Source organism: Salmo trutta, chromosome 5, assembly GCF_901001165.1.
Source record: "Salmo trutta chromosome 5, fSalTru1.1, whole genome shotgun sequence".
Lineage (NCBI taxonomy): Eukaryota > Metazoa > Chordata > Actinopteri > Salmoniformes > Salmonidae > Salmo > Salmo trutta.
The window spans coordinates 39,835,411-39,862,190 of record NC_042961.1 but is presented as its reverse complement, the minus strand read 5'-3'; the positions used below and the strand labels follow the sequence as shown (position 1 = coordinate 39,862,190).

The 26,780-nt window shown below is 44.5% G+C and overlaps 2 protein-coding genes across 4 annotated transcripts in view; one reads left to right on the top strand and one right to left on the bottom strand.

Annotated features, from left to right (window-relative positions):
- Positions 1-18,197, top strand: part of LOC115194139 (reticulon-3) — a 33,921-nt gene extending 15,724 nt beyond the window's left edge. For 2 of the 3 annotated variants that reach the window (XM_029753562.1, XM_029753563.1), the window contains 6 exons: positions 10,079-10,286; positions 11,019-11,157; positions 12,367-12,436; positions 14,610-14,656; positions 15,363-15,421; positions 15,579-18,197. In XM_029753562.1, coding sequence (XP_029609422.1) covers positions 10,079-10,286; positions 11,019-11,157; positions 12,367-12,436; positions 14,610-14,656; positions 15,363-15,421; positions 15,579-15,627 — 572 coding nt within the window. In that variant the 3' untranslated portion in view covers positions 15,628-18,197. Of the gene's footprint in view, positions 1-19; positions 2,607-10,078; positions 10,287-11,018; positions 11,158-12,366; positions 12,437-14,609; positions 14,657-15,362; positions 15,422-15,578 lie in introns of those variants that run through there. The other variant, XM_029753561.1, reaches the window with a different exon arrangement.
- Positions 18,198-18,538: 341 nt separating this feature from the next.
- On the bottom strand, positions 18,539-23,795 carry LOC115194140 (uncharacterized protein C11orf95-like). Its single transcript, XM_029753564.1, has 5 exons — positions 23,295-23,795; positions 22,286-22,810; positions 21,637-21,978; positions 20,904-21,383; positions 18,539-20,797 (listed from the first exon to the last, which is right to left on the bottom strand). The coding sequence occupies exons 1-5, from the start codon at positions 23,428-23,430 to the stop codon at positions 20,307-20,309; spliced, it is 1,974 nt and encodes a 657-aa protein (XP_029609424.1). The 5' UTR covers positions 23,431-23,795; the 3' UTR covers positions 18,539-20,306.
- Between the last annotated feature and the right edge of the window lie 2,985 nt (positions 23,796-26,780).

Below are 26,780 nucleotides of genomic sequence, written 5' to 3'. Positions count from 1 at the left end.
TCCTTTCTCCCCCTTCCCCTCCTTACCTCTGTGCATGGCCGATGCAGACAAAAGAGTGGTGCTGGGCTCTGACAAGCCCTCCTCAGAAGCCGTGACCACCTCCCTTCGCTTCGCCGGGCCTTCTCAGTCCAGCTCGTTTTCGCCCGCTAACTATGGGAGCGAAGCATCATCAGGTCCGTCTGATGGAAAGCCAGATTCGCCAATTGTGACATCCCCCGTGTCTGAAAGGATAAAAGCACTGGAGGCCCTGGCAGCAAAGAAGGAGCCAGAGCCCAAGACCGATGGAGGCTTTCCTCACTTCAAAGAGCGCCACTATGAAAAGTCTCCTACAGAGGTGCCGGCAGAGACCACCTCACCCTTCCAGAAAAAAGGAGCCTCCACTGATCAGGATTCACCAGAATCTCCCTTTGAGGTCCTGGGAGAAGCACGGCAAGGGAGTGATTTTGAAGATACCGCAGACTGGATGAGAGCTCACTTACCCCCTGTGCCTGACTTTGAGGACAAAGTAGATTCAAACAAAGATGCTCTTGTGTTAGAGAACGATGGCAAATCCCAGGATATAAAAGGGGAAGATAAAGCTATAACTGATGTTCCAGAGGCGTTTGCGTGTGTCCCTGACGCTTTCATGGACTCTCCCATCGAAGGGCCTAAACTTAAAAATGTGTTCAAAGACCCTGCACAGCAGTCTAGCGTTGAGGACGAATCTGAATTTGACCTGAGCTTCCTACCTACAGCATACATGACAGACACCCAAGGCCCCTCTGACCTTGACTCTGAGCTCCCTGCCTCTCCTGCCCCTCCTGCTGGTTTTAACTCTCCCCCTCCCTCTGACTCAAAAGAGAAGGACTCAAAGACCAAGCAGGCCCCGTGGGGTGATGAGGTAGTCGAAGTCGACAGCTCAGGAGACTCTGATGACACTGTCATTGAGGATGCGGTCTCCATCCTTGCCCCTTCCTTCCCTGCCCCCTCTTTGTCAAGTGATACTGCACCTGTCCCCAACCCCTCTGTTCCCTCTCTCCCTATTGAAGAAAAGGAAACTCCTCCAGCAAAGCTGCCAATGCAGGTCCCTACCATCAATGTTATTGAGACAGACGAGCCGAATTACAGCGATGAGGAGATGGAGATGGAAGTGGAGGAAGAGGAGGAGGAAAGTTCTGAAGTTGTGAAAGACGCCGTGAAAGAGGCACCAGAAACCCATGAGCCACAACCAGATGTGACTAAAAAGGAATTCTCCAAAATTCCCCCCTTAGAATATGAGGGCTACTCTCCTCCCTCCTCTCCTGTCGACTCTGATGCTGAATACTCACCTAAACACAAGATCTTGAAGTCTGAATGCGATACGGATAATCAAAAGACAACGCTATCTAATGATGGGATGCAAAGTGCTGCTGTGTCAAAGAGCTCTAGTTCTGAGGTGTCACAAGCCCAGAAAGTTGAGTCTGATAAATCGCCGACCCCCAATGAGTCTAATGAAAAGTCTTCTCCGTCCACTGCCAAACCTTCTGAGAAAACCGCAGAGAACCTTTCAGACTATGATGATGATGACTGGTCAACTGACGCACAAGAAATCTTAGTGAAGTCTAGCTCTGCTAACGTTACTTCTCAGGATCCGCAACTTCACCCCACATCCAAGTTTGAAGAGAACCCCAAGTCTGATATTATACAAGATTATATGCAGACGGTTGAGCTCTCAAAATCCAACTACATGCAGGATGACACAATCCGTAAATACGACAGACAGTCTTTTGAGGACGAAGACGCACTGCCACCCACGGATGACACCATTGACAATAAAGAGCTGAACTTTGACACCGTACCAGAGCCTTCTCCCTCAGATCCAACCTCTCAGATCCATATCGGAACACTACTCCCTCAAAACAATGCAACTACCATGATCTCCGATTTTGAGAATCTCACCTCGATGGATGAAGATTCCTTCCCCAAGCCAGTCGGTGGCCAGCCATCTCCCAGGGAGTTTCCCAAAGATCCATTCTCCTCTTTCCAGAGCGAACCACCTGGCAACACCATGGAGCCCAAGACTGAGAAGAAACCTAACGATGACATCATTGCTGATCGCATGGTCAACAGCAAGACTCTCCCACCACAGGAAGCTGTGGCGGAGAAGGACACTAAAGCAGGACACCATTCACCAGACAATACCAGTGATCCAGAAAGCATTGAGCCCGACTGCTCTGTCTCTGGTGCCACGGACAGCTTCGTCGAGTTCATGAGGGAGTGCCTGAAGTCACGACAGGACGAAGATCCAGAAGACCTCCGTCAAGGTCTAACAGCCAAGGATGAGTGTCCTCCCTCCCAGTCCACACCAACCATGGTCATGGATCTGGAGCAGGAACAACTCACCATCAATGCACTTAAAGAGTTGGGCAGCAGCCAAGAAGAGGGGGATGACCTTCAGTCTAGTATCAAGGCCTCTGAGAAATCCCAGTCTTCCTTCACCTCAACAACCTCCGACCATCCTTCTCCCCAAAACAAACCTACGTCCGACAGCGCGTATTCCAAAGAGGTAGAGGCCATCGACGTGTGGGTGGCCGAGGCCTACCACCTTGCAGAGCATGTCTTGGCAGCAATACTAACGCACTTGTCAGGTAACATGCCTCCCCTCTGGGCTCTATGCCTGCTAACCTCACGCAAGCATAGCACAATGACCACACTCTTCCTCTCTCTCACTTGCACCTTTCTCCTATCGTCTGGTCCTCTTATTCAAAGTGTGAGTACACTAACTATATAACACATGGATGCATGTGTCTGAGAATTTTGATAACACCATTTAGATTTTGGCATTTTTCCTGATACAGCGTCATGGCTGTATTACTTACAGTACCAGTTTAAAGTTTGGACACACCTACTCATTCAAGGGCTTTTCTTTATCTTTACTATTTTCTACATTGTACAATAATAGTGTAAACATCAAAACTATGAAATAACATATGTAGTAACCAAAAAAAGTGTTAAACAAATCAAAATATATTTGAGATTCTTCAAAGTAGCCACCCTTTGTCTTGATGACAGCTTTGCTATTGGCATTCTCTCAACGAGCTTCACCTGGAATGCTTTTTCAACGGTCTTGAAGGTGTTACCACATATGCTGGGCACTTGTTGGCTGCTTTTCCTTCACTCTGCGGTCCAACTCATCCCAAACCATTTCAATTGGGTTGAAGTCGGGTGATTGTGGAGGCCAGGTCATCTGATGCAGCAGTCATCACTTTCCTTCTTGGTCAAATAGCCCTTTGACAGCTTGGAGGTGTGTTTTGGGTCCCACTAAGCACAAACCAGATGGGATGGTGTATCGCTGCAGAATGCTGTGGTAGCCATGCTGGTTAAGTCTGCCTTGAATTCTAGCAAAGCATCCCCACACCATCACATCTCCTCCTCCTCCATGCTTAACGGTGGGAGCCACACATGCAGAGATTATCCGTTCAAAAACACAGCGGTTGGAACCAAAAATCTCATATTTGGACTCATCAGACCAAAGGACAGATTTTCACCGGTCTATTGTCCATTGCTCGTGTTTCTTGGCCCAAGCAAGTCTCTTCTTATTGGTGTCCTTTAGTAGTGATTTCTTTGCAGCAATTCGACCATGAAGACCTGATTCACGCAGTCTCCTCTGAACATTTGATGTTGAGATGTGTCTGTTACTTGAACTCTATGAAGCATTTATTTGGGCTGCAATCTGAGGTGCAGGTAATTGTCAATTTCTGAGGCTGGTAACTCTCATCAACTTATCCTCTGCAGCAGAGGTAACTCTGGGTCTTCCTTTCCTGTGGCGGTTCTCATGAGAGACAGTTTCATCGTAGCACTTGGTTTTTGTTGACTGCACTCAAATTTCTTGACATTTTCTGTAATGACTGACCTTCATGTCTTAAAGTAATGATGGACTGTTGTTTCTCTTTGCTTATTTGAGCTGTTCTTGCCATAATATGGACTTGCTCTTTTACCAAATAGGGCTATCTTCTGTATACCACCCCTACCTTAATGCATTTGATTGGCTCAAATGCATTAAGAAGGAAAGAAATTCCACAAATTAACTTTTAACAAGGCACACCTTAATTTAAATGCATTCCATGTGACAACCTCGTGAAACTGGTTGAGAGAATGCCAACAGTGTGCAAAGGCAAAGGGTGGCTACTTTGAAGAATCTCAAATATAAAATGTATTTTCATTTGTTAAACACTTTTTTTGGTTACATGATTTTTACTTACATGATTCCATAGGTTATTTCATAGTTTTGATGTATTCACTATTATTCTGCAATGTAGAAAATTGTAAAAAATAAAGAAAAACCCTTGAATGAGTAGGTGTGTCCAAACTTTTGACTGGTACTGTATGTGCCAGACTGAAATCTGGCTCTTACAGTCAATCCTTATGAAGGTCTCCACGTTCACAGACAGAGTGCAGTTGTCCCAAAAGTAAAGGGTCAAACTATACTGTGTGTGTGTGAGAACATGTCAACTGTATGTATTCTAAAACAATCCCCTCCCTGTTTTGAGGCTTTGACCCTGTCCCCCCCATGTCCTTAAAAGCTTGGTAGTAATCATGGTCAGGTGGTGGGGAGTGCAAACATGGTGTTCCAGTGTCTGCTTGCAATGCCCCTGGATGTCAGGCGGAGCAGTCGATCCACCAGTGTTGGGTTTCTGCTTAGGTGCAACTTTCCATACTACACTGCACTTAGACAGGACAGGAGACGATCATTCCAGAGACGCGTGATCATTTTGAAGGCGCAGACTTTACTTTACCTTTTATGATGGTCATTATTATCGACGAGCTGGATTGGATATTACAAAAGCATGACCAGACACGTTGGAAGAACTGCAAAAAATAACAACAGCTTACTCGTGCTTTGTCCAACTCCCCTGACTAACGTTGCCATGCCAGTTTGAGTTGGCAAAAGCCCGTACAGAAGGGACCAGGCTAGGGGGCATTGGTCCTCTTATTTTGTGTGACAATTGTCACTTGCCTCAGAGGCTGGATGTCATAAGAGGTTTTATTGCCCTCTTGCCCTCCTCTTGAGTCTTGGCACAGCCCTCCCAACCTCCTCTAGAAAATTATACATGTAGAATAATACATTTTTCTTGTGACCTTCCTTGATTTTAATGGCACAAAGGACACAGTAATTACGTGTTATATACGCTGAACAAAAATATAAACGCAACATGTAAAGTGTTGGTCCCATGTTTCATGAGCTGAAATAAAAGATCCCAGAAGTGTTCCATGTGCACAAAAAGCTTATTTCAAAAATGTTGTGCTCAAGTTTGTTTACATCCCCGTTAGTGAGTACTTCTCATTTGCCAAGATAATCCATTCATCTGAGGTTTTGCATATCAAGAAGCTGATTTAAACAGCAGGATCATTACACAGGTGCACCTTGTGCTGGGGACAATAAAAGGCCACTCTAAAATGTGCTGTTTTGTCACACAACATAATGCCACAGATGTCTCGTTTTGATGGAGCGTGCAATTGGCATGCTGACTGTAGGAATGTCCACCAGAGCTGTTGCTAGAGAATTAAATGTTAATTTCTCTACCATAAGCTGCCTCCAATGTCATTTTGGAGAATTTGGCAGTGAGTTCAACCGCAGACCACGTGTAACCACACCAGCCCAGGACCTCCACATCCGGCTTCTTCACCTGCGGGATCGTCTGAGACCAACCACCCAGACAGCTGATGAAACTGTTTGGACAACCAAATAATTTCTGCACAAACTGTCAGATACCGTCTCAGGGATGCTCATCTGCATGCTTGTCGTCTTCACCAGGGACTTCACCTGACTGCAGTTCGGCATCATAACCGACTTCAGTGGGCAAATGCTCACCTTCGATGGCCACTTGAAAGCTGGAGAAGTGTGCTCTTCACTTGGATGAAGCCCGGCTTCAACTGTACCAGGCTGATTGCAGATGACGTGTATGGCGTTGTGTGGGCGAGCGGTTTGCTGATGTCAGCATTGTGAAGAGAGTTCCCCATGGTGTCGGTGGGGTTATAGTATGGGCAGGCATAACCTACAGACAACAAACACAATTGTATATGACAATTTAAATGCACAGAGATACAGTGATGAGATCCTGAGGCCCATTGTCATGCCATTCATCCGCCGCCATCACCTCATGTTTCAGAATGATAATTCAAGGTCCAATGTCACAATGATCTGTACACAATTCCTGGAAGCTGAAAATGTCTGTTCTTCCATGGCCTGCGTACTCACCAGACGTGTCACCCATTGAGCGTGTTTGGTATGCTCTGGATCGACGTTTACGACCGCATGTCTCAGTTCCCGCCAATTTCCAGCAACTTCACACAGCCATTGAAGAGGAGTGGGACAAGATTCCACATGGCACAATCAACAGCTCAATCAGCTCTGCGAAGGAGATGTCGTACTGCATGAGGGAAATGGTCACACCAGATACTGACTGGTTTTCTGATCCACGCCCTACCTTTTTTTAAAGGTATCTGTGACCAACATATGCATATCTGCATTCCCAGTCATGTGAAATCCATATATTAGAGCCTAAGGAATTTGTTATAAATGGACTGTTTTCCTTATATGAACTGTAACACTGTAAAATCTTAGAAATTGTTGCGTTTTCTATTTTTCTTCAGTGTGAAAAGCTTGAATACGGCTCTTATCTGAGCTTCATCTAGTTTATGTATCACATCTGCCAATATAACATGCCTTATCAATGCTGTCATTATTACCTACTGGCTTATAAGATCTGACATATACTCTATAAACACACTAGGTCACAACTAACTGTACATTTTGTGTAACCGTCGTCTGTGATTTGATTTAACCCAAGGCAGGGTGGCCCTCTAATTCACAGTGTAGAGTTGAAGCAGATCAGCTCCCCCCAATAGGGAACCCCTTTCTATGCTATGCCTGCTCAGTGCAAACATGAAATCCAAACCTGGCACACACAAAATGGTATGTAGACAGGAGTTAAAGGCAGGATGCCTGAAGTATGGATTCAAACATGTTCATGTGCTGCGAGCGTAACCTACACCACGGGCACGCTATGGAACTGTAGGTCATCACTGAGGCAACCAGTAACTAGGGGAAAGTTTACACCATGCAGGAGTCGTGGAGGGAATTATAATGAAGCATTACAGTTAGCTGCTGTTAAAGAAGTGCTTTAGGACAATACATATAGATGGTATAGTGCATATTTTCTTCTAACATATCAAATAATAATGCACTCTTAATTATTTTTACTAGTGGTTTCTGTATACTTAAAAGACCAAAATTCAAATAGCATAGCTTACATTTTGGGGGTTATTTTCCCTCAATCTGCTACAATCTGCTCTTTTAAGTACCCCGTTTCCCTCTTGAACCTTGTCCTTTCCCTCAGCCGCTGACCATTCTATTTTAGTCATCCTTCCGCGGTGTTGCTGCCTCAACTCGGTGGTTTATTAGGCGGGGTATGCCTGGCTAGGTGAGTTAAGGTTACTTTAGTGGGTGTAACTACCTGTTTTAGTTGGCTTGGCTCCATTGATAATGCGGAGTGGACATACCAGTTCTCCCTGAAAAGGCCTCGACAAGAAATGGTCCCACTGACGGTGATATGAATCGGTCATCCTCCCAAATAGGGTACACATTTGAACAGTGGCCAGAAAAGGCTCTTCTCTCTTGGGCTAGTGAGAAAATCTTGACTTCTGCCAGGCCTTTAAAGATTAGTTCAAATCAGCCAGTCCATTTGTAGTAGGAAGATTTGTGTTAATCCTGTGTGTGTGTGTGTGTGTGTGTGTGTGTGTGTGTTTAGACTGGGAGGGATAGGGCGGGGACCAGCCAGTCATTGTCAGTCGGGAGGGAGTGGATCATGTCAATACGTGAGTCAGACTTATTCACCCATGCCAATGTATATAATCACCTATGGTATTTGACTTGCTTTAGAAGCTGGTTTAGCTTTGCAGGAGTAAAACGTTGAAATCTGTTGCCAGGCTATGTTGTAATGGGGTCACACACATTGACGCAAATAGACGCGCGCACACACACACTGGAATGCAGGCAATGTGGTGTGGTGCCTGTACCTTTAAGAGCTGCTCACTGCACAGTGAGGTAGAAAGCAGGCCACTGCGGCTCTGCTGCCACTGGGACTCGCTGCTAGATCTGGAGCCTATAACGCAGAGAGAGAGGGAGGGAGTGATGATTAACGAGGGCCGTCAGCCCAGGCTGCCTCCCTGTGGGTACCAGCAAAGCATGCTGGGAGGGACTCAGACCCCTGCAGTGCTGGGCGAGGAAACCCCACTCATTCTCTGAGCACCGCTCACCAGCCAGTCAGGCAACATCAGGAACAATGGAGTGCTGTCTGTGTCCTGCTACAAGGGGGGCGCTGCTTTGCTTCTCTGCTTTGTCAGGATGACTTGTCTGTAAACAATGTTTTTTTCACTGTGCCATGCAGCTGTGCTTCACATTTGAACTGCTCCACAATATTGCTCCTAACTCTCTCTTGTAGTATATTTTGAACATTTTGATATTTAATCATGGAAATTTAGATTTTTGTGAACATAAAAAAAAGGGTTATTTTTATTACATTTGTTGTAGCAAAACTAAACTAAATTGGAGGAAGGGTTAAAGAGAACTATGATAAACCAAGTTTCCTAATCTATTCACTCAATCCTCCCTCCAATAAACCCCACATAGTTGTCTAGAATTGGAAATCTTTATATCAGTTAATAATACTGAATCCTAAATGGTAAGTGAGCATTTTAATCATGGAAAACTAACCAGCTGCACTGTAGCCTAATTTCACAACACAATCCTGTTACTGTAACAGGATATAGTTAAGTGATTCTGTTTTTTTGTTGTTGTTGCCTCTACTCAATCTCGTGTACATGAGTGCCTCAACTATGTGCAGTCCTGGATCAATTCCTATTACCGTTCTGTAGCGTAGCCCCACGACGAAGCTGCTTACCAGCTCATAACATATGCTGATACTAATCGTAGCTGTTTTTTTATACAAGCCCTGCCCGCGGGACATGCTACATCTCCTCAGTGTCTGTATGTGGGACCAGATGATGCAGAGCCACAGTAGCTCTCTCCCAGCTGTACATTACATGTTAGTGGAGCATGAGTCACTCTCTCTCTCACACACACACTCGCAGAGTTAGGTAATGGTGGGCGAGCAGTGTGCCAGGCACCTCCCACCCCAGAAGTGTGTGTGTGTGTGTGTGTGTGTGTGTGTGTCTCTGTGTGCCTTCTGTATGTCTGTTTGTGTAGCCTATGCACAGGGGTAGAAGCAGTGCTCTGTCCAGCACAGTGTGGAATGAACAAGATTGGGGATGAAAGGAAGAAGTGGTAAAAAAAGTGGGCGTCTCCGTTCCCTACGGTTTCTCCAAGAACCTTTTCTTGGTAGTCAGCCCAGCCTGCCACCACGGTGTCAAAAAACGTAGAGAAACCTTCGAAGAAGAGTGAAACGGAAACGGCAACCAAATTGCATTAATGGATCGTCTGTGGAGCGAGGGGAGGGTTGTTGTGTGTGCCGCGCTCTCTGCTCTGCTTTCTCTGCCCCTTAATTGGCTGAAATGCACAGCAGCCCAGGCCTGGAGCCCAAAGAGGCGTAGTCCCATGTGGAGTCAGTCATTTGATACAAGGTTTCTTTAAATGCGCCCTTTTTTATGCAAAGGATGGAGGGTGGATATTTATGAGCCCAATAAGAGGGTTGCGTAACAACACTGTATAAGGAATATCAGATCAGTTTGTATGCACACACAAACATATACAGGGTTGTGGGGGCAGGTGTGGGTAACAGTATCTAATGCAGTCTGTATACAGTATGTTATTCTTAGACTGTAGTTGCCAGAGGGGGAAAACACAGCATTTTTTTGTTGTTATAGGTTGGCGGTTGGATATCACCATTTTCTGGTCTTGTGTTCCTGATGTGTGTTGTGCAATAAGCAACTTGAATTCTTCCCTCTTGTCTCCCCCCCCCTAATCTCATAAACAATAATGCCCTCTCACCCGCTTTCCACACACTAAAACATGCACTCATACAAACACACATTTTCCTTCCATTAAACACACACACACACACACACCTTTCTGCTACACCCTTTCTTTCACCCACTCTAGTCAAGGACTTGGTGCACTGGCGAGACCCCAAGAAGTCTGGCGTGGTGTTCGGCCTGTCCCTGCTGACGCTCCTGTCCCTGGCGGCGTTCAGCGTCATCAGTGTGATCTCCTACCTGCTCCTCGCCCTGCTCTGTGTCACCATCACCTTCCGCATCTACAAGTCCGTCGTCCAGGCCGTGCAGAAGTCCAACGACGGACACCCCTTCAAGTAAGGCGGCACACTCCATATGGAAACTTGCGACGCTACTAAGTATTGTATTCATTAGAACGAACGTGGAAAACTATTAGAACGGACGTTGAACAAGCCAGTGGTAAGAGGTTGCTTGGTAGGAGTGGTTGTTTTGACAAAACGTCTAGCTGAGTAGTCGCAACTCTGGCCAGGAGTTTTTTTCCTCACCACATGACCAGAAAAAACGAAATTCCCTATTTATATGTTGTCATTGTTACCATTGCTGTTTTTATCTCCAGTAGGATGTTTGTGCTTGTCGTCACAACCCCTGCCTGAGTAACTCATTTCCTGCTGGATTTATAAATAGAAACATCATGTATGGTCCAGGCAGAGTGGGAGGGGGGGCTTATTTCAGTACAGAGCAGCACAGCCCAGTCGAACACAGAATAATGACTTCTTATTTGTTTATTTATTGAACACTTATTTTACCCGGCAAGTAGATTCACCTGGTCAGTCTGTCATGGAAAGAGAAGGTGTTCATAATGTTTTGTACACTCAGTATACGCATATGAAAACAACTGCTGGAGTAGGAAAAAAGCCAACCGGAGAAATCTTCAAATCCAGGTTGGCTGAGCTGATTTTAGCACTTCTTAGCAGGTTCGCATTAAATGATCAAATAAAAGCCGTTGTCAGAGTTGACGTATAGCGGGTTAGCCTGATTTTATTTTGAGTTCACAGCGTCACACTCCTCCTGTGGTTGGTTCTCTTCAGGGCTCTGATGGAGAAGGATGTCAGCATTCCTCCCGAGACCTTCCACAAGCACGTGGACGTCAGTTTGACCTACATCAACCGGTTCCTCAAACAGATGAGCAAACTCTTCCTGGTCGAGGACCTCATCGACTCCCTAAAGGTGGGTTTAAGTGTCTGTCCAGCTGCCTGTCAGGCGGTTCACCCCCTGTATCTGAGCCTCTGACTATGATCCATTCCGTTGTACCCTGGTGTGTGTGTGCAGCGTTTTGCCGTTTACCTCGTTCATAAATCTACGTACACAACCCTAAACTAGGTATCAGGCAAGACGGTCCTAAACAGGTGACAAACCGGACTTGTTCTCATAGGCCTATGTCTATTCTTTCCCCCTTAAACTCTCCTCTCCTGCCGTACAATCCTTTGTGTTGACTCTCACGCAATCTGAACACTGAGCGATCCCTGCTGTGTGTGTCTATTATAAGCCTCTCCACCACCAACCCTGGTCATATAGTTAGTAACTCAACCCTATTGTATGCTGCAGCGTTAGTGTGACAGTGATCAACAGTAAAGCTCTTCGTCATGTGACCATGACAGAGAGCGGGAGAGCTCACGGTATGTCAATGGCATGCCCGTGTGCGTCAATCACACAGGGCAGGCGCGACACTAGCCCTGGCTTAGCGCTGCGGCCATCCGATAGCAGCTAGCTAGCTGACCCAGAATGCAGCTCACAGCTAGCTCTCTGTGGAGCGAGTGAATAGGAGGGGAGGGAAGAGAAGAGAAGAGGAGAGGAGAGCTACTGCCAGTCTTAACACTTCATTATAGCCCAGCCAACCAGACATACCAGCCCATCAGACCAAGACGACTGTTGCTGGTCGATCCCATGCCCACTCATGCAGGGTTAATGCTCCTTGCTGTGGCTCCACTCCCAGCCTATTACATCAACATTCCATCCCTTCCCTAGCTGGAGGTAGAAGTAGCCCCTAACCACAGATCTAGGATCAGATTATCCTACCTCCCATGCCATTGCATAAACCAACAATGGGATTAGAAAATTTTACAATATTTGACCCTAGAACAGTTGTTAAGGGGCAACTTCTTCTTAATCCTCCCATAATCCTCCTGAGTATGGATACCATGGGTATGTATAAACCGAGGATGAATTTGGGAGGATGCAGCTGTACCTAACTTTCAGATAGAAATGTAATGCATAGAAATGACACGATGATAGAAAACCGTGCCTGTTCTACATTTCACTCTGCAACGTTTGAACCGCTTCACCCCTCTGAATAGGCCCCAGGCACCCAGTGTTCTAATCATTGACTTAATATGGCATCATTGGCTCTGACCCGGGTCTGTTTTCTTCTTCTCCCAGCTGGCTGTAGTGATGTGGCTGCTGACCTACGTAGGAGCCGTCTTCAACGGCATCACCGTCCTCATCCTGGGTAAGAGGCTACATCAGCACTGCACTCAGCACTGCACTGCAGCCAATCAGAGTAGCAGCTAGGGCCCTGAGGGGAAAGGTTTTGAATCAGCAGCTGAATGATTGATTGCAGCTCAGTGATTGATTGACAGGTCTGAAACCCTACCATCTCTGTGACCTCAAAAATATCCTGCTCCTCCCCTGACAATCGCATCCTCAGTGATCAGTTGAGAGGCCAAACTGTTAAGAATGTGGCTAGGATAGCACATGACAATGAGGAAATGAAATTGAAAATGGGAGGAATAATATTGTTTTCCCCAATAACAATTAGAATTTTGTACCTTGTCGGTTAAGAAAAAAAAACAGTTAAATTGCACGTTAAATTCTCATTTTCTTTTTTTACACAAATAATGTGATCACAATAATGTAGTACAATTACAAATGTGAATTTATATTTATCTTTTAACCATTTTCTTTCTCAATATTGCAGTGTTATCTGGTATGGCATTGAACAAGAACTGTAATCTTGGAATATTCAAACTGGAGTTTTGGTTTGTCGTATGTTAACATAAAAATAATATTGCAAATATTTTGGCATCCATATATTATATATATCTACTGTGTGTGTGTGTAATATAGATCTAAATATCCATAAATTGCAGCCCTGAATCTGCAAAAAAAAAATGTAGCTCTGGTGATATGTCATATTTGAACAGTTTGGGTTAGAATAGTGGTCTCCCACCTTTTCTTTCATAATAGCTACTTCATACAAAAACATGTTTTTTTTTCCAAGCTACTCATATAAAATTAGATTTTTGTTGTTGTTGTTATTCTGTAGGCCTAATTTGATGAATAGAAACAAAGAACAGCATTGCCTAGATGATGTAACTGCGGTTTGGTTCTTAAAACCACACATTTTGGGATACCTAGTCAGCTGTACAACTGGAATGTGTCTTCCGCAGTTACAGGACTAGGCTGCTATAAATGAATGTCTAATAAATGTTTAATTGTCATTCTGTTGAATAGTGGCCTATTTAACAACACACCACAGTGAGTCGGCTAAATGTATTTGACAGCAAATCGTGAAGAAACAGAATAATCATGAAAAGTAAGAGGAATAACAAGTGTGGCTTGACTGTTCGCTTCTCGCCTGACATGGAATTTTTCTGCCGTCGTTGTTTAAAGCGCTGTCGGTGTCACCGTGAAAATGTTTCAAACTTTTTCTCAGTAGCATACATATTTGATGCAACAAGTGTAGAAATGGCTTATTTGGTCATTATTACTTACCAAGCAAAGCAGAGCTGTTTTTATCAAGGTACACACATCTTGTGCTTTTTCATTTTGCTGCATAGGTGCATACAGACACAAAATCATTTCACAGATTTAATCATGTAATATTTGCACGCCTGTTTTGAAAGTGGGAATGCAGCTGCTCTATTGCTCAGGCGCCTGTGGACGTACAGTAACTGTCAAATGCTCAAATGTTTCATGCATGTTTAAACCAACCTGGGCAATGGGACACACTTGAAAGGGGGTCGAAGTTCATAAAATGTTTATCATCAAACATTTTTTTTTTTTTTAAACGTTAGTTCACAATCTCACTGGATTACTAAAAACCCAGTCCCAGCGTTTTTACTGTGCAATTACATCGCTATAATGCTTGGTAAATGGCATTGTTTAGAATAGAAGCTCAAGACAATTGCTGAGAGACTAGAACACTGTGTGGGTCTTGTTAGCGTGTTGTTAGCGTGCCACACTTGTTCAGTGTCCACCAGTGACCTTTTCCTATATTGACATGACTGATGACAGTCGGAGGTCACTGGCGGCACAGACTGTGGCCTTCAGATGATTGGCTCATTAGACCAGCACTACCCAATAGCCTGCTGCTCTGACAAACACTGTATGTGAGGAATATTGATCAGAACTTGCTTAATGGCGTGTCACGACATCGCAGTTTACAAGGTGTTACAGCCTAATTGGTTGTTTTTTGTGGGGGGATTTCTTACTAGTAAAATGTTCTGCACTGTCCTTTGTCTACCTCCCTGAAAGTGACTTCATTATTATTATTGTTATGATTATAAATGGTCACTTTATATAGTCCTGTGAGTCCTGTGATGCGTTGTGCCTTTTGTCGAGGTCAGTTGCTAGTTGTTATTTTTGTTATTTCAAAGTTTTTTTCTTTCTCTCTCCTCCAGCTGACATCCTCCTATTTGCCGTGCCCCCGTTCTATGAGAAGAACAAGGTGAGAGTCTGACCCTTGACCCTTTTGTCTTCTTACAACCTCAAAGAAGTAGAACTTTTATTATCGCGTTACGTGCTTTAGAACTATGTAGAGATGAGTCATGCTGGTGAATCATACCATTTACCGAGAGCTTAGACCTATATATGGTTCTGGATCACCCGTGAACAGTGATGATGATGATGATGACGACATCACTTTGCAGGCACGTACAAGTCATCACCCACCGCTCCACTCTGTGTGACCTCACCGGATGACCGGGCTCTCCGAGTCGTTGGAGGCTATTTTTGCATATTTATCGTCATCATAGGGCAAGGCTGATGGGACAAGTAACTTTGCTGTCACAGTTACAAGATGGCTTTAAGTGTCCGGTTGAATAAAGTCATCACCTTTTACTTAATATTTCCATATCTTTTCCATGCTTACTGTGAACTGTAGAGGTCTGTTGAATTCACGGAGGCCTAGATTAATGGCAGCGTTTTACTCGTCTAAACACACACGCGGTAACCATAACAACCCCTAATACCATAACAACCGTAATACGGTAACGGTCGTGGCATCTGTCTACTTGTGTTTTTTTATCTCGTAACTCATTTTGTGTGAACAATGAGGCATTGTTTCATGTTATTCGGATCAGGTCTGTTTTTGACCCAGATGATCTGTAATTTAATGTAAAACTCACTTTTGTCTTCCTCTCTTTCTTCCCCAGACCCAGATTGATCGCTACATGGAGATTGCACGCACCCAAGTCAACACCACAATGGCAAAGTAAGTGTTCCTAACCAAAACTGTTCAAATGCCAACAGGATGTCTCCGATTACAATCTACCTAAACTAACAGTTTCATATACAATATCAGTGGTGCCAGGTGATCAGAGATGTGTATGTTGATGGTATACATGTTCTCTTTACCTTGTCTCTTCCAGGTTGCAAGAGAAACTCCCTGGAGCCGTCAAGCGTACGAAAGCTGAATGAGCGGCCCGCAGACATCTTCATCACCATCCGCATCACATTTATCCCATCTTAAATCCCCTCCTCCCTGCCCTCCCCCCCTTCTCAGTCCTCCTCCCCCTATCCACCCTCTAACCCCACTCCCTCCCTCCCTTCCACCAACCATCATACCATCTGCACTGAACCAGCTAGGTAGAAGAAAACAAAGTATTGCTACTCAATATTCAATGTAAACCGCGCAGCTTAACTAAGAGCATTTAGAAAAAGAACTGCGCCTACTGTGTCGACAGGAAACACGTCTAGCGGGAGGAAATGATGTAATGCCGTGGCAGGTCGCCTGTCTTTGGGCACACTAAAAATGATGCAGGGGTCAAGTGAACTAGACGGAATCTATGACCTGGTTTTGTAGTGTACAGTTGGAGTGTGTAGGGTTTATCATTGATGAGTAAGGATGAGTGTTAGTCTCGCTAAAAAAGCAAATGTCTGTACTTTTAACTAATATATATTTAGCTGAAAGTAAACAAAACAAGTAGAAAAGTAAAACACATAAAAAGAGCAAAATGATTTTAAAAACGTACCTTTGGGTGTAAATTGTGGCTTGTCTTTTTCCTGCTCTCTCGCTCTGTGGCAGTTGTATGGATAAACAAAAAATATATAAAGTTTGTGTTTGGAACGTGGTACTGGGATTTCACTGTTACGGATTGGCCTGTTTTGGTGTTATTGTGTTTTGTTCACCTTAAAGGCACTTATGTATGTATAACGTTTCTGCAATGCACTGAACTTATTTTTTTTTTAATCCCACGAGCAGGTTTAAATAAAAGGATTGGAACACTGAACCAGCTGTGATACTTTTGGTCTAGTTCACCCTGTTTGATTTGAATGCATTTGGTATAATGTTTCTGTATATACACTACAACGGGCTCCCTCTTTCTCTGCTGTATGAAACAAGTTAGCCTTGCTTGTTATAAAAGGAGAACTCCCTCTTACAGCGGTCATAACTTGTTTTTTGTCGCACCTGTTCAAGTCGACATCAATGTTTCACAGTCACCTGTAAAATGTATATTATTACTATTACTGATATGTTTCTTATTGCTTACAGGATTGCTGCTTTTCAGCCTCGTAAAGGCTCCATAAAGCTTCATAGTTGCTTCATGAAGCTTCATAACCGCTTGACTTCTCCAGTGAGACCTCTTGGATATGGGTTCAAAGAGCGACCCAGTTTTTGACAGTAGCTGGACGTATTAACTATGACAGAACGATAGATGCGAGAAAAGATTAGGTGGGTGTTGTAATGGGTTTTAGTTTATTTTTTCTTTGAATGCCATGTAGCGCATGTCATTGCATGAGCTGGAAACATTCGCATACTTTTTTTATGTAGGCTGTATCATATTCTTAACCCATTTTGTTTTTGTTTATAAGATGATCATTATTTGTGATTGCTTAGATTGTGTTTTGGTTTCAATAAAAACCATAGTCATCTATTTTAGGGCTACTTCTCTGCAATGGCAAAGTGTCTTCGAAAGGGATTTTAGAAATTGAATTTGAAAAATATTAAGACTGTTCCTATTCTGATCGTCAATACTCCTGTAGACAATGTGCTCAAAGTAAGTTTGCACCTCCGTTGTAATTTTTGGGAGGAATCCCTCTACATTGGATGGTCACTAAAGATAAAACAATGTTGTAACATAAATTATACAATGACCGTTTCGCATTGCCTCAATGCATCTTCTACTACTACTACTACTACTCAAATGTATGTTAACTGCTGAATGTTACCCTGCAACATTGATAGAACATTCCTCCCCATGCATGAAAACCAGTGTTTCGCAGTGGCCCTGATGTTGTCAGTGTGCACACCGCCTCACAGAGATGTGGCGCAACAATGCTTATTGGTTCCCTTGTGCATACATGTGTCTCTGTATCCAACTCTGTGGCAGTTCATTCAAAGGTTCATTCATAAGGTCTAACTCTACCCTCAATTCATCAACTCGAGCTATTGGACATGTTTGTTCTGGATGTTTGTTTTTCACACGCGCACACATACACGCTCACCCACAGTCGAACGTATCCAATGTCTGCAAGCCAATGTGTCCTTGTGACTCTGGACTAATTATACATTCAGTTGCCATGATGACCTCATGGTTACAAGGTGTTCCAGACAGTCAGGCTTTTCATGGGCGCTCCCCCTCAACCTTTTCATTGAAGGCAATGCTACCTATGTTTTCAATAGATTATAATACAGACCTCTTACTTTAGTGTCTTTATTCTTCCTTTGTCAATTACGATATAATTCTACATTTTCAACTGGTTTCCTTGAAGCATGTATTTTTTTTCCCTCATTTTTCCTGCAGTTTTTTTGCTTTCTTGGAGGGGGTTGGCAGGAGTTTTTCTTCTTCTTTGGCATTCTTTGTTTAGCTTTTGACTATATTGGTAACTAGGTGTGTTAACTAACATCTCCAGCTCTGTCTGTTAGCAATGACTTTTGATCACATTTTGGAGCTTTGGGGGGAAAAATGAAGAAAATTTGCGAAAAAAAAACAAACTGTGGTCCCTGTAGTGATGTTAAAGTGGAATTAATAAACATATGCTTTGGCTGATTTGTTTTTCCATCTGTGGTCTGCTCTACAACATTAAAACACTAAACATTACAGCATGTCTGAACCACGGGGAAATACATTTGTGTCAAGATTGAAAACGAGATTGAGTCCAGCATTCGCGCTCCCGTCTGGACAGAGGGATGGGATTGGTGATATGAGTGGTTTTGATAAGAAGATAATACTGTAGCTACTCATTTTAGACTAGGTCTGCATGTTGAGATAACACAGACATGGTAAACCCAATCAGCAAATGTATTGCTTTATGAGTTAGTGCCAGCTGTCTGCAAATGACCTAGTCAATTTTAGCCATAATTTCCCAGAGAACCAGTCAGACAATATTATTCGGACACTTTTTTTATTACAAGTATCATTTATGACAGAATGCATGTCTCAACCTTTCACCATGTACAGACGAAATGCAGAGCGGATACTTGAAACATGAAATTGAGGAAAGATGAGGGACTCAGTCCCTAAATAAAACTGAAGATCATTGCTTGTGTCCTCACCCAAGCCAACTAAGTACCACCAAAGGGTAATTTTAACGTGCCCCTTATACACACCGACACAAACATACACGTAAATCATTGCAACAAACAAGGTTTATTCTGATTTATTCAATCACATATTCACCATATTTAAGTTCTATTCATATTTAAATAATAAGTGCTGAGTCACTCAAAGCTTTTAACCTTTGTGGCCAACGTGGCTCAAAGCCCAGATGTAATAAGTATTTCACCACTCCTTGCCCATTCCCGGCATGCTAAAAAGACCACTGCACAAACTGGGGCTGTGTCTGAAAACATTACTAGCTGTCAAACCCTTGCTTCCTCTCCTTGTTTCCTCAATTCCTATTGAATTGCATTAGAGGAGAGGATTCAAGGTCCCTCTGGCCCTGCAATGCGCTTTGAAAGGAATTCATGAAACAAGGACGGAGAAAGCACAGATTTCACTGGTAACAATTTCAGATCCAGCCCGAGCCACCAATTAAGCCAGCTTAGGTTAGAGAAAGAGAGTGGTATTCGACACTTATGTCCCTCCTCTCCACATAACTGGAGAAATGCTGCCATCTGGTTCTTTGAACAAATCAATTAGTCCATGGGTTGTAAAGTATTGTTATGTTTCGTGTAGTAATTTTGATGCTCTATAACAAGCGAGCGAAAGAGCGAGCACAGATGGAAAATGGACAATCCCTGAGTTGTGCTTTTCCTGGTGGAGTGATATTTTAAAGATCACTGAAATAAGGGCAACCGAGGCGCTCATTTCATAGGTGGTCAACTTGGCGATTTATTTCCTGACGCTGTTGTAATAGTTGAATTTTATTTATCACTTTGTTGCATAAACCTTGTAATAGGTGAGTTACTGAAATGGAAATCTTGCATGTGACATCTTGTATAAATATGCTCTCTTATAAAAACGCCTAAGCCATTCCAGGCAATCCCTCCACAATCATGCATGACTTCAGAATTGCCATGCAAAATGAAATTTAAGTGGCATCGTTTAATTTGATCAACGAAGTAGACAAAATGGCCGCAATTACAAACCCTTTTGTAAAAAACATGTCTAAAAGTGCTTGTAAAAAAAAAAAATATTCAAATATTGAACACTATAAAATAGATATTTTTTTTGTGTGTTAAACTTTTTGCTAAGGAGACTCATGAGAAGCATAAATAGTTGCTGGCCGGTGCAACAATAGTACTGTGACACTGGAAAAGACATGCAAGGTAAGATCTTCTCATTCAAGAATGAGAAAAATGTATGGAGGAAGTCCATTTACCTCATTGTAAACAAGGAATTTCTGAAATAACTTGATGTATTTGACATAAGTGAATAAAGATAATCGCATCTTTAAGTGGCGTTCATTGTCTTAAGCAATAAACCTCAAACACCCTCTCATTCAATCACCTACACACCCAAAGCTAGGTTTAAGTACATTTTTGGGACAGAAAGTGCTATATTGTAAGCTCCCTGACACATCAATCACCGACTGTGCCAGACACCACTCACGACAGGGCTCTACCAAGCCTCGTGTTTCTAACTTCCTGAGAAAGAGAGACTTGGGGTTGGAGCGGGGAGAACAGAGAACAACCGTGCCTGTCGCCCCTCATCTTAACTGACGAAGAGGCTGGCGGCCGTCTCTCCGACTGCCGAGTGTCCGTGGTCCTGGGAGGAGAAACAGTCGTCTGAGTGGACGAAGTGCAGGGCTGTCTGGTTGTAGCTGAGCAGGGCTTGCTGTCTCTCGTCAGGGCTGTACTCCAGAGAATGAGGGTGGACCTGCTGGATGTGTCTCTTGATGGTGCTGACTTTAAGAGTGGCTAATGTCGCCCCGCACACCATACAGATCAGCCCGTGTCGCCGGCAGTCATAGTCCATCAGGAACTCTATCCGCCAGCGCACCTGGTAGTTCCGCCGCTGGTCCTTGCCCGGGTAGTGTCCGTGGCGTCCCAGAGTGGCAGGTATGGTGGCGACCCCCTCCTCCTTCTTCACTGTCTGGATGGCGGACATCTTGGAGGTCCGGTGGTTGTTGTTGTTGTCGGGTGCTGCCTTTTCACCCATCTCTCCTGCCACATGGACTCTGATGATGTCACTGGGGTCCACTTCTGTGGGGGGGGGGGGGGGGGGGGGGGGGGGGCAAAAAACACTTGGTGAATCACTTAGTATTTAAAAATGTTTTCTTTACATTTTTTTGGAACTTGTAAGTTTTACCTTCTTTCATCTGCAAGGCCAGGTGGTTTTCCGCGGGGGCCTCTTTGGTCCAGGCCTCGGCCATGGCCTCTCTCTCCTCCCGGGCCAGGCTGGTGGTCTCAGGGTGGCACTCCTGAATGTGGCGCCGGAAGCTGCTCACCTTGGCCACGGGCAGGGCCTGGGAGCACACCATGCAGAAGGTGCCACGACCCTGAGGCCCATAGGCCACCAGGTAGTCCAGGCGCAGGCGCCAGGGGAAGCCCCCGCGGAGACGCCTCTTCCTGGGCTGGCGGAGAGGGGGTATGGGGCCGGTCACCTCTGGAGCTCCAACACCACCTCCATCACTGCTACCAACCATGTCATGTATCTGGGACAATTCCTCATTGTTGTCCGCGCCGATCTGGATGGTCTCTAGGTCATCAGGGAAGAAGTCCACCCCAGCCTCTCTCTCGTCTTTGGTGTTGGGCTCCGATTTGATGAAGTCGTTCAGAGGGTCAGATTCTGAATTTGGGGCATGTGGTGGGGGTGGGGAGAGAGTATATGAGTGAGTGAAGACATCAATAGGGAATAACAGAATATCAAGCGCTTTTTCAACAAAAGCTTTTAAATTCGGCGCTGAAAAGATTCCACTTAACTCTTTCTAGCATTATACAAGACACAAGACATATTGCATATGCAAAACTAGAGCCGCAGTGACAGAATGCCTCTTTCCCTGTACTGTTATACTCAACTACGCCCTCCTCCCCTGTCTCACCATGCGTCTGAGCCCAGGTCTGCAGGATGCAGTGCTTTTCCTCCGAACTGTAGACCAGCGACTGAGGATGGATGTCCAGCACGTGGCTCTTGATGTGGTCCAGGTGGAGCGAGGGCAGTGGGTGGCCGCACACCATGCACACCAGCCTGCCCGCCTCCGCCTGGTACTCCATGAGGAACTCCTGTCGGAACCAGGCGTGCAGCGAGTCGTTCAGGTAGCGCTCCAGGGTCTGGGCCGAGGGCCCGGGGAGCTCCTCCTGCTGCTGGAGGGGGGCCGGTGTAGGGGGAGATGGGGTGGTGGACCGGGGCTGGAGTTTGGGGGTCACCACACCATCGGGTTTTCCTGTGGGAAGAGATGGAGAGGGGAAACGCAATTGAAATGTATGTTCATGTGAATCACGAAATAGGCCACCAAGGGAATGCCTTACTACTACGCCAAGCTACTGCACAAAGACATCACCATCTTACATTACTGTAAAAGTGGATGTTAGCAGCACGGGCATGACTGTACAACATACACACTTCTTATCAGACATGCTCATACTGCCACCAAGCGCAAAATCCTGAAACTCAATAATCGTATCATAAAACTAGGCCAATGTCATTTCATTCCATCCCCCCCCCCCAGTCTCCAGAAAACCCCAACCCACCGGTGGAGCGGCGTGCGCAGTCCAGCAGCTGCTCCTCCTGACCCTGCGAGACGGCGACCACCCCTCCGGCCGGACAGTACAACCTCTGGCCCCCCTCCAGACTCAGGTGGCTCTCCCAACCCGAGCGAATCACCTCCTTGTCGGACACACTCCACAGCAGGGAATCTGGGTGCTTCTGTCGAATATGCCTCTTGATGGTGCTGAGTTTGAGAGTGGCCAGCGAGCTCCCACACACCATGCAGATCATGCCGTGGCGACGGGGGTCAAAGTCCATCAGGAACTCGCTGCGCCAGTACTCGTGGTAGTAGCGCCGGTGGTCCCGGCCCGGGATGCGGCTGAAGCCGGGACGGGAGGCGCGTTGGACCCTCTCCTTGATCCCCGAGGGGCCCGGGACGGGGGACAGGAGAAAGGGGGAGTCGGGACCCTCTGTGACACTCCAGTAGCTGGTGCCCGGGGAGCAGAGTGGGGTAACCATCTCCTCATCGCCGTCATTGTCCACGTGGCCATTGGTCAGATCGTCTTCCTCTAGGAGGGAGAGAGTGTTAAGAGATGCACTTACAGTAGGTATAGGTTATATAATGAAACTGCACATTTCAAAGCTTTGTAGCCTACAATTCAAGGCCTATTTCTCAGATGGCTGGTGGCACATACTCTGCCTGACATTCCAGATATTCATTCTGCTAGAAATATGATAAGGCAAAAATAGGGATTCATAATAATATCGTTAATCTGTGGATAATATTGCGCACAGCACCACAGCCATCAGAGAGGGGGAAGCGACTCCATTTAGCCGATTTAGCCAGCCGCTGGTTTCCGCTGGGTGGCGACTGTGCATCACAGCAAGCAGCCAGCATGCTATTTTGCCTTTGTTTATAGTGGAGCCACTGACACAAGAGGGCATGCTGCTAGATGGAATTGTCCGTCACACGGATTAACTGTGTCTAATGGTGGCGGGCGGATGAGGGGTCGAGTGTCCATAATCTCGAAACAAAAACATGACAATATTTACCTCTTGAACAGTGTCCCAAGTCACTCGGCTCTCGTGTTGCTTCCTCCTCTCCGCTTATTATTAATGAGAGAGAATCTGTCTGCTCAGCACACGGGTGGACCACGGGCTCGCTCTCCCCCGTCTCTTTCTCTTCCATTACTCTGCAACGTTACACTATTTACGATTGCCTTCAATTCGCCTTGATAAACCAGGGAGGCACGGTATTTTTGGAGAATCATTCGGCACGCGTTTTGTAAGCTATCTAGAACACGTTCGGACCCATCGCTTTTTGGGTGCCCCCGTGCTGTCTTTATAATGTGCCCCTCGTCCCCCCACGCGCTCAGCTCTGGAGCCAAGTTAACTTTTCATATATCAGCTCGACATTTGGTCGGTCATATCCTTCTTCGAGTCTGCGGGTGTGAGTGTCTCTTGTGTATGGTAAGCTATAGCGGCCTCCTGTATGTATTTTAAGGCTCTGCTTGTCTTCGGGGTAGGGAGCCGAGCTTGGGGCCCCTGGGGCTCCTTAAGGGGCTCCTGGGTAAATTTAAAGAGACAGTAGCGGCATTCACGCAGCGACACGCAGACCCGGGGGCCAGATCAATGATTTACAGTGTTTATAGAAAGTCCACAACCCCCCTCCTCCCCCCTTGGATTTCTTCACATTTTATTGTGTTACAAAGTGGGATTAAAATTGATTTAATTGTAATTTTTTGTCAACAATCTACAAAAAATATCATAATGTCAAAGTAGAAGAAAACAGTTGTAAAAAAATTTGATTAATGAAGAAAAATATATACATATTCACACCCTTAGTCCATACATGTTAGAAACACCTTTGGCAGGGATTACAGCTGTGAGTCTTCATAAAAGCTTTGCACACCTGGGTTGTACAATATTTGCAGATTCTTTTCAAAATTCTTCAAGCTCTGTCAAGGTGTTGGGGATCATGGCTAGACAGCAATTTCCAAGTCTTGTAATAGTTTTTCAAGCAGATTTACAGTTGAAGTCGGAAGTTTATTAAAACTCGTTTTTCAACCACTCCACAAATTTCTTGTTAACAAACTATAGTTTTGGCAAATCGGTTAGGACATCTACTTTGTGCATGACACAAGTAATTTTTCCAACAATTGTTTAGAGACAGATTATTTCACTTATAATTCACTGAATCACAATTCCAGTGGGTCAGAAGTTTACATACACTAAGTTGACTGTGCCTTTAAACAGCTTGGAAAATTCCAGGAAATTATGTCATGGCTTTAGAAGCTTCTGATGGGCTAATTGACATAATTTGAATCAATTGGAGGTGTACCTGTGTATGTATTTCAAGGTCTACCTTCGAACTCAGTGCTTCTTTGCTTGACATCATGGGAAAATCAAAGAAATCAGCCAAGACCTCAGAAAAAAAATTGTAGATCTCCACATGTCTGGTTCATCCTTGGGAGCAATTTCCAAACGTCTGAAGGTACCATGTTCATTTGTACAAACAATAGTACGCAAGTATAAACACCATGGGACCACGCAGCCATCATAACGCTTAGGAAGGAGACGCGTTCTGTCTCCTAGAGATGAACGTATTTTGGTGCGAAAAGTGCAAATCAGTCGGAAAACAACAGCAAAGGACCTTGTGAAGGTGCTGGAGGAAACAGGTAAAAAAGTATCTATATCCACAGTAAAACGAGTTCTATATCCACATAACCTGAAAGGCCACTCAGCATGGAAGAAGCCACTGCTCCAAAACCGCCATTAAAAAGCCAGACTACAGTTTGCAACTGCACAAGGGGACAAAGATCATACTTTTTGAAGACATGTCCACTGGTCTGAAGAAACAAAAATATAACTTTTTGGCCATAATGACCATTGTTATGTTTAGAGGAAAAAGGGGGATGCTTGCAAGCCGAAGAACACCATCCCAACCGTGAAGCACGGGGGTGGAAGCATCATGTTGTGGGGGTGCTTTGCTGCAGGAGGAACTGGTGCACTTATATGGCATCATGAGGATGGAAAATTAGGTAAATATATTGAAGCAATATCTCAAGACATCAGTCAGGAAGTTAAAGCTTGGTCGCAAATGGGTCTTCCAAATGGACAATGACCCCAAGCATACTTCCAAAGTTGTGGCAAAATGGCTTAAGGACAACAAAGTCAAGGTATTGGAGTGGCCATCACAAAGCCCTGACCTCAATCCCATAGAAAATGTGTGGGCAGAACTGAAAATGCGTGTGCGAGCAAGGAGGCCTACAAACCTGACTCAGTTACACCAGCTCTGTCAGGAGGAATGGGCCAAAATTCACCCAACTTATTGTGGGAAGCTTGTGGAAGGCTACCCGAATATTTTGACCCAAGTTAAACAATTTAAAGGCAATGCTACCAAATACTAATTGAGTGTATGTAAACTTCTGACCCACTGGGAATGTGATGAAAGAAATAAAAGCTGAAATAAATAATTCTCTCTACTATTATTCTGAAATTTCACATTCTTAAAATAAAGTGGTGATCCTAACTGACCTAAAACTGAGAATCTGTACTAGGATTAAATGTCAGGAATTGTGGAAAACTGAGTTTAAATGTATTTGGCTAAGGTGTATGTAAACTTCCGACTTCAACTGTAAGTTAAAACTATAACTTTGCCACTCAGGAACATTCACTGTCATCTTGGTAAGCAACTCCAGTGTAGATTTGGCTTTGTGTTGTAGGTTATTGTCCTGCTGAAAGGTGAATTCCTCTCCCAGTGTTTGGTGTAAAGCAGACTGAACCATGTTTTTCTCTAAGATTGTGCCTGTGCTTAGCTCCATCCCATTTATTTTCATCCTGAAAAACTCCCCACTCTTTGTCGATGTCAAGCATACCCATACCATGATGCAGCCACCACCATGCTTGAAAAAAAGGATGTGTTGTGTTGGATTTGCCCCAAACATAAGGCTTTGCATTTAGGCCAAAAAGTGTATTCCTTTGCTGTGTTTTTTGCAGTATTAGTTTAGTGCCTTGTTGCGTACATATGCTGTATATTTTTATTCTTTTTTTCACTCTGTCATTTAGGTCAGGATTGTGGAGTAACTACAATATTTTTGATCCATCCTCAGTTCTTTCCCATCACAGCTATTGAACTCTGTTTTAAAATCACCAATGTCTTCAAGGCGACATCCCAAAGCAGTTTCCTTCCTTTCATTCAGTTCAGATGGACGACTGCATCTTTGATGCATCTGGGTGGTTGAATACCTCATCCACAGCACAATTATTAACTTGAGAGTGCTTACAGATATATTCAATGTCTGATTTGTTATTGTTACCCATCTACCAATCACTGCCCTTCTTTGAGGCTTTTGAAAAGGTCTTTGTAGTTGAATCTGTGATTGAAATTCAATACATGACTGAGGGACCTTACATATGTTGTATGTATGGGGGACAGACGAAGGGGTAGTCATTCACAAATCATGTCAACCCCTATTATTTCACACAGAGTGAGTCCATATACACTGAACAAAAATATGAACACAACATGCTACAATT

What these genes read in the sequence shown, in the direction of transcription:
- LOC115194140 (XM_029753564.1), bottom strand. Translation starts at nt 23,430, where the DNA reads ATGGAAGAGAAAGAGACGGGGGAGAGCGAGCCCGTGGTCCACCCGTGT. An exon ending in GACCTGGGCTCAGACGCATG is followed by an intron (nt 21,384 to 21,636) that starts GTGAGACAGGGG and finishes CCCCAAATTCAG; the next exon opens with AATCTGACCCTCTGAACGAC. An exon ending in GGCCTTGCAGATGAAAGAAG is followed by an intron (nt 20,798 to 20,903) that starts GTAAAACTTACA and finishes CCCCCCCCACAG; the next exon opens with AAGTGGACCCCAGTGACATC.